Source organism: Microtus ochrogaster, chromosome 21 (assembly GCF_000317375.1).
Source record: "Microtus ochrogaster isolate Prairie Vole_2 chromosome 21, MicOch1.0, whole genome shotgun sequence".
In the NCBI taxonomy this organism is placed as follows: domain Eukaryota; kingdom Metazoa; phylum Chordata; class Mammalia; order Rodentia; family Cricetidae; genus Microtus; species Microtus ochrogaster.
The window spans coordinates 47,406,201-47,414,027 of NC_022022.1; the positions used below are offsets into that span (position 1 = coordinate 47,406,201).

Sequence of the window (7,827 nt, forward strand, 5' to 3'; positions counted from 1 at the left end):
TGAGCAAGGAAGTCAGGACCACGAGGGGTGCACCCACCCACTGAGACAGTGGGGCTGATCTATTGGGAGCTCACCAAGGCCAGCTGGACTATGATCCTTTACATTTCCTAATGCTTGGCATTTTATTTCTTCTGCTCCTTCTCTCTCTCTTTAATTATCGTGGCCAGTTTCCAGAAGAGCACAGCTGTGTTTGGGGCAGCGAGATGAGGGCTATGCTCTGCAGTAAGGGAGTCGTGTGCTCCTTTGTAGTTGTTTGTCATAGAGTGCTGAGCAAGCTAAAGGCCACCTTCCCTGTCACCTCAGCTTTGAATTCCCTGCACCATGGCGTCAGGGGAAGGCTTCAGGAAGTTGGTTCTCTTCTATGGGAGTCCTCAGGTTATTAGACTTGATGCAAGTAACTTTGCCCACCTCTCTGGCCCTAAGCCACGTGTGCATATCGTACCTTACCCACGAGACACCTCTCTGGCCTACGTGTGTGTATATAGTACCTTACCCATGAGCCACCTCTCTGGCCCACGTGTGCATATAGTACCTTACCCACAAGACACCTCTCTGGCCTACGTGTCCATATAGTACCTTACCCATGAGCCACCTCTCTGGCCCATAGTACCTTACCCACGAGACACCTCTCTGGCCTACGTGTGTGTATATAGTATCTTACCCATGAGCCACCTCTCTGGCCCACTTGTGCATATAGTACCTTACCCACGAGACACCTCTCTGGCACACATGTGCATATAGTACCTTACCCATGAGCCACCTCTCTGGCCTACTTGTGTGTATATAGTACCTTATCCATGAGCCACCTCTCTGGCCTACTTGTGTGTATATAGTACCTTACCCATGAGCCACCTCTCTGGCCCACGTGTCTATATAGTACCTTACCCACGAGCCACCTCCCTGGCCCATGTGTATATTAGTCTGGATGTTGCTGGTTGCATGACAGCCTCTGTGGCATTTAGATATGACAGCGAGGCCCCGGACCTGTGTCATGAGACAAGTGCCTGGATTAGCACCTGCAAGCTCAGAATCTGGATATTAGATACAGAGGAACTCCTGGGGCTTGCTGGGGAGCCAGTCTTGCTAAATCAGCAATTCTAGATTTAGTGAAAGATCCCATTTTTAGAAATAGAGGGAAATGATCACAGTATATACCAAACATTAACCTTAAGCTTACACATGCACACACAGCAAAAAGCCTACGTTCTGGAATATTATGTCTGGGCTCAAATTTAAGGGTTTGCTTCTAGGACTTAAAGCACAGTTCCTGTTACTGTGAATCTCAGCTCCTTTGCCTGTATGTAACAATAGTAGTCTTACCCAAGTTACGATCTGATGGAAGGAATAGATGGGGTCATTTACTGTAGCACAATTAATAAAAACCCAGAGACAGATATTGGGGTTCAACCTGAAGGTCAAAAAAGCAAAGCAGCCAGACACTGGCTCTTAATCTCTAAGTCTAAAATGGCGATTCTGCTTCCAGAAATCTCAGCATGAGACTGTGTGAGAGCTGTCTCCTCCCACCTTATTCCTCTCTAGGGCTGGGATTAAAGGTGTGTGTCACCTCTGCCTGGTCTAGAAGGCTGACCAGTGGGGCTGTTTTACTCTCTGATCTTCAGGCAAGCTTTATTTATGAAAATACAAATGAGATCTCACTGCAATTTAAAGCATGCAACACTGCACAGCTGCATGTGAAATACAGAAGCTTCGGCCTACACAGGAGCTTCTGGGGTTTGCATGCAGGTGTCCTGGGCTGGTGCTGTGGCTCCTGAGTACGCTGTTTCCCACTTGCACAAGGCCCAAGATTTGAGCCTAAGCAGGAGGAAGAAGACTGAAAAACTCCCCAGAAAACAAGGAAACTATTTTGGCATAAATTGTCAAAAACAAAATTTCCAGAGCTCTGAGAAAACTTGGCAAGTCCAGATAGCAGACTCTGGAGAGGAGCAGTGAGCTGCACTGTTCCTCACTGCTCAGTTCTCTCTGCAGAAGTCTGCAAAGCCAGGGCTTGTAGTTGCTGTGCCGTCCTCTTGGCCTCTACAAGAGAGAACTTAATGGGGCTGGGGCTGGCACTTCGCTCAAGGACAGTCAGAATCTGACCTATGTGGCAGCTTCCAAGAGCAGGATTCTCAGTATTTGTCTCTGTTTTTGTTTAGTTTTGTTTGGTTTTGGTGTTATGAGACAGGTCTTACTGTATAGTCCTGGCTATCCCGGAACTCCTTAAATAGACCAGGCTAGCCTTGAATTCATAGAGATCTGCTATCCTCAAAGACACCAAAATCTTATAAAGATGGTAAAGCAAGAAAAAAATGTTTACAGAGTGCATGTCTACTATATAAAGAACTCTTACAATTAAATACGAAATGGGTAAGTAGCCTAATGTAAAAGTGGGCAAATTAAATAGAAAACTGAATAGACATTTCTCCAAAGAGAATATACAAATGGCCAATAAGGTGAAATCCTGCTTAATATTATTGGTCATTTTGTAATGCGATGGGTTCTCGTCTGCTATAGTTGTTATGAAAGGGTGTGTATACATTGCTGGCAGAGCTGGAACCTGGAGAGCCACTTTGCAAAACCGTCTGGCAGTTCCTCAAGCAGAAAAACACATAGGTACCATCTGACCCTTCTGTTTTTATGTGCCAGGAAGTTGAAAAATAGATGTGTTTGAACTTGTATACAAATATTCATAGCAGCTTGTTCATAATCCCCCAGAAGTGGGAAAACCCGTAGTCCATGACTGAGGAACGGATAAGCAAATGTAGTATGTCCGTTCACCAGAGTTTCATCTTCTTGTTTGTCTACATGTTTTTATTTGATTTCATGTGCACATGTGAGTAGCCTGCGTGTGTGCATGTGTGTGTGCGTGCGTATACACACATGTACCACATGCTGCTTTGTACACATGGCAGTCAGAAGAGAGCAGCGAACCCCTTGAACTCAAAGGTGGTTGTGAGTTGCCTGGCATAGGAACTGCGAACCAAACCCAGGTCCTCTATGAGAGCAGCAAGCACTCTTGACCACTGAGCCATCTTTCCGTAAAAATGAGTGAGCTGCTGATGTATGGTACCTCACAGTAGAACCTTGAAAGCACACTAAATGAGTCAGCCGAACACGGCCACATACTTGCCAATTTCATTTATATTTCATTTTCTCAGTAGGACACTCTGGTTTCCAAGTAATGTCTTCCAGAAACAAGGAGAGGAGGACGGGGACACTGCTAATGGAGAAGAGGCCACTTGGTAGAGAGACAAATATGTTCTTGGAAGTGCTGTGGCTGCATAACTCTGTGTTCCAAAACCAGCGAGTTGTATGCCTTAACTGGCTGGATGCTATGGCACATGAGATGCATTCCAGTAATACTGCTGTTAAAAGTTTAGAGCTGGGGCTATAACCGAGGAGGTGGAGTGTTTGCTTATTGTGCAGAGACCCTAGGTTCTCTCCCCATAGTGCCATAAAAAATACAGCGTCCCAGGAAGCAGATGACTTGGGATTTCTGTGTAGCTGGCCACCGGTAGTATTTGCAGTTGATTTTTAATGAAGTGTCAACTGGAATTTTATTTATAGAGTTATTAGATTCTATTCAGAGTTGGAAAGCATTATCTTTCAGTTACATAAAAGCTGACCAAAGTCACATAGAAGGCAGAATTCCTTACAGCAAGTTACAGGTCACAAGTTAGATTCGTGTCTGTGTTTCCTTCGGTTCTGTCGCATGGATTTAAAGTGTTCTTTGGATGATAAAAACCCTCTTCCTTGACAGTTATTCTGCTTTTCTGCTCACCTTGTAGATTTAAGTAGTTGGTGTTCAAAATGCTATGCTTGTTAAGTTCTACTCATTTGGGTGGAGACAAGATCCTATCCTGTGACTCTGGCTAGTCTGGAGCTGGCTGCCTAGCAAGGCCAGCCTCCCAGGTGCTGGGATTAAAGGTGTGAACCACCATGCCCTTTTTAAAGACTGAAGTTTTGCAAAGGATTTTATTTGTGTGTGTGTAAATGGTGTATCTGTGAGTAGGTACGTGCATGTGAGCACAAGTGCCCATGGAAGCCAGAGCTCCCGACTTTCCTGGAGCCAGAATTGCAGGAGGTTATGAGTGTCCAGCGTGGGTGCTGGGAACCGAGCATGCTGCAGGTAATGCCTCAGCCAGCTCTGCAGCCCAGCGCCTGAGATTTTGCTGTTTGGTTTCTCTGCTGAGACAGGATCTTGCCCATATTAGTCATGTTAGTCCAGGCTCACCTTGAATTTTAACAACTGAAATTTGAAGTACAGTAATGTTTGGTTGTAGTTACATAAAATGTTAGTGATTTATGTGGCTTAGTCACATTTAGCTTATTTTGGCAATATGGAAATTCTAGGTTTTTAAGATAGTTCTTATTCCTTTGGTAACTCGTTTTTCTGCATCCTTAGCTGACGGAGCACAGAGAAGTGCGGCCCACCTACAGCCTGGATTCCTTCTGCCGCTGCCCTTTCTACGAAGAAGCCATGCATTTAGTTGAAGAAGGAAAAATTTACTCCAGAGTACTGAGGTATTATTCCAGTTTAGCTTATGGTTAATAGTTTATTTTAGTGGCTATATTTTTAAAGTGCTTTTTTTTTTAATTTTTTTTTTTTTATTTTCTTCAAGACAAGGTTTCATTGTGTAGCTTTGGAATCTGTAGACCAGGCTGGCTTTGAACTCACAGAGATTCACCTGCCTCTACCTTCCAAATTCTGGGATTCAAGGCATGTGCCACCACTGCCCAGCACTGTTGCTCTTTTTTATGTGACAGTTATTAAATTATGCTTATGGATATGGGAAAAATGTATTTTTGGTCCGTGGTGTGTTGGTATGTGGAGGACGTGTGCTTCACGTTAAGGTCCTATGGTGAAGCCCTGCACAAGCCCAGATTTATAGAAGATGAAACCTAACAGTTCCTCTCTCCTCGTCATCCTGCAGAACTGAGATGCTGGAGTGCCTAGGCGACAGCGACTTCCTGGCCAAACTCCACTGTATCCGGCAGGCTTTCCAGGTACCTCTCACAGCAGTGAGTGATGTGTGTCCCCCTGTGCACAGGACAGCTCTCCTCGCTATTCCGACTGGCTGCTCGTGGCAGATAGCCTGCCAGCTGAGTTTCTTCCCCATCCTTGCTGCTTGTCTCCAGTTCTATGTCTTTCCCACACCTTCCAGGTCCACCACACTTTGTCTGGACGGAACACCATCATGGTCTAAGTGTATGAAAACGGCTGCTTAAAATGACTCTTTGTTCTTATCGAGCAGTGTATAGTTAGGTTTCTAAAATGTGAATCAATGATTAAAAGTACTGATTTCCTATAGAAAAGTGAGGTGAGGTTGTTAATAATAAAACCTGAATTGCTGGCACACACCTTTAATTCCAACACTCTTTGTGAGTTCAAGGCCAGCCAGAGTGTCAATAAGCAAAAACAAAATTTACCTTAGTTTTGTTTTTAAATTTCAGGATTTGTTGGGCAGTGGTAACACACACCTTTAATTCCAGCACTCGGGAGGTAGAGGCAGGTGGATCTCTCTCTGTGAGTGTAAGACCAGCCTGGTCTATAGAGTGAGTTCCAGGACAGCTATAGCTGTTACGTAGAGAAACCCTGCCTCCGAAAACAAACAAACAAACAAAACCCATTTTTTTCCTTAATGACTAATTTTTATTAGTTTGTGTGTGTGTAGGTACACGTGAGTGCAGGTGTCCATGGAGGCCAGAAGAGGCTATCAGATAGCACGGGGCTGGAATTAGAGGTGGTTTTAAGCTGCCCAGCATGGGTGCTAGGAACCAAATTTCTATCCCCTGCAAGAACAGTGCATGCTCTTAACCCCTAAGCCATCCACCCAGCTCCTCACCCTAGATATTTAATTGTCTAAAACAGAATTAAAATTCAAATTTACCCGCCTTTGACCTTTTCTGATCACTGGGTGTAAGAGCTCTCTTTGTCTTTGAACTTGGACTTCCTCCATTTCTGGTGCTGACCTAGCACTGTGCTGTCAAGAACTGTCCCGGGTCCCTCGTGTGCCCACGGACTGTCCTGGGTCCCTCTGTGCCCACGGACCGTCCCGGGTCCCTCTGTGCCCACAGACTGTCCCGGGTCTCTCATGTGCCCACGGACAGTCCCAGGTCAACTGCCTCGGTTTCCTCGTGCGTCCCTGGCCACTCAAATCCATCCTCACCATGGGGACTGGTATTTTCCAGGTGATTCTCTCGGAAGCAGCCAACAGGATATTCCTGGCTGAGAGTGGAAGGAAAATTTTGTCAGCTTTAATTGTGAAAGCACGGAAGGTAAATTTATTCTCTACGCAAGTTTTGTTTTTACCAGGTGTGTCTAAGACTGAATGATAAAATACAAGGGGCCGATGAGCCCCAGAGTCCACATGATCAAGGGCCAACTCTAGCAGTTAATTCTCTCTCACGAAGGGTGGCATATGGCACCTGTCTATCAAATGAAGAAACTTTTAAGATTAAAATACATTAAAATTTTGATAGTGGAAGAAATCTTTATAAGTAATTGGAAAGGTCCATTGATTTCCCCTTTTTGAGACAGAGGTACTGTTTTCCTCTGGTTGGCCTGGAACTCACTTTGTGGATCAAGCTAGACTCAAATATGTGCTGATTCTCCTGCCTCTGCCTCCTCTCTTCGGTGCTGGAATTCTAGATGTGCACTACCCCGCCTTGCTCAAAGAGCAAGACTTCCACGCGAGTTATTTTTTGTGGGCAAAGCTCGTGTCCTCCGACCAGGGTGTTTCTAATAAGTTGCAGTTGCCGGTGGCATCTGGAGGCCTCTGGTGAGTGGAGCTGTCAGTGAAGCTGCTACCATTACAGCTGTTGCAGCCCCTCCTCCAGCCTCGTCAGTGCAGACCTAGCTGCCTGGCACTGATCTTCACGAGCTGAGTGGAGCAGAGCCATTGATAAGAGCTTAGTTCAGACCAAAGGAACCACATTACTTTGTGCAGGCTTATCCAGATTAAAACAAACAAAAACACACAGGCCTGCCTGCAGCCCTTTGCCTACCTGGGATTCAGCTCCAGTCCCGTTCACTGTCAGTTCCCTGTCTGTGTTGTAGAGCTGCATTCATTTTTACCCGACTTGAGAAACTGTTGTGACTGAATAAGTGCCATCTGGGAAAGGAACTTAAAGTGCACAGTTCTAGTGACTCTCAGGGACTCTGTGTCCTTGCAGGTCACAGGGTAAATCCTGGGTTGCTTTCTCGGCCTTCCTTCTTTTCTTTTTTTTTTTTTTTTTATTTTTATTTTTCATTTATCTTACATACCAACCACAGTTTTTCCTCCCTCTGCTCTTCCCTTCCCCTCCCCCACTTCCCCTCTGTGGCACACCCCTCTCATCCACTCCTCTATCTCCATTCAGAAAGGGGCAGGCCTCCCATGGGAGTCAACACAGCATGGCACACCAAGTTGAGGCAGGACCAAGCTCCTCCCCCTGCATCAAGGTTGGTTGGCCTTCCTAGTGTAGGCAAGCCCTGGGGTTTGAACCAGTTCCTCCAGGAGGAGCCAGGTTACACAGGAAGAAACCCCCAGCCTTCTGCCGGAATCCCATTTTCATCTTAAAGCCCGAGCAGCAGTTTGCTATGAGGCCTTACTAACATTCTCGTTGTTGGCTTCTGTAAACTAGAGTAGCAGGTGATAAGTGGAAGGCGGGAGTGTAGACTACGTGGTTAGCCTGCCATGTAATGGGCTGAGTTCAAACCCTGCACTGCAGAGACCAGGTATAGGGGGCACATCTCTAATCCCAGCACCGTATAGACCAGGTATAGGGGGCACATCTGTAATCCCAGCACCATATAGATCAGGTATAGGGGGCACATCTGTAATCCCA

At 45.8% G+C, this 7,827-nt stretch overlaps 1 protein-coding gene across 1 annotated transcript in view; it reads left to right on the top strand.

The window, feature by feature from the left end:
* Positions 1-7,827, top strand: part of Miga1 (mitoguardin 1) — a 49,977-nt gene that overhangs the window by 32,585 nt on the left and 9,565 nt on the right. Inside the window, exons 10-12 of the mRNA XM_005357479.2 lie at positions 4,403-4,521; positions 4,932-5,004; positions 6,190-6,276. Of these exons, the coding sequence (XP_005357536.1) occupies positions 4,403-4,521; positions 4,932-5,004; positions 6,190-6,276 (279 nt within the window). The remainder of the gene's footprint in view (positions 1-4,402; positions 4,522-4,931; positions 5,005-6,189; positions 6,277-7,827) is intronic.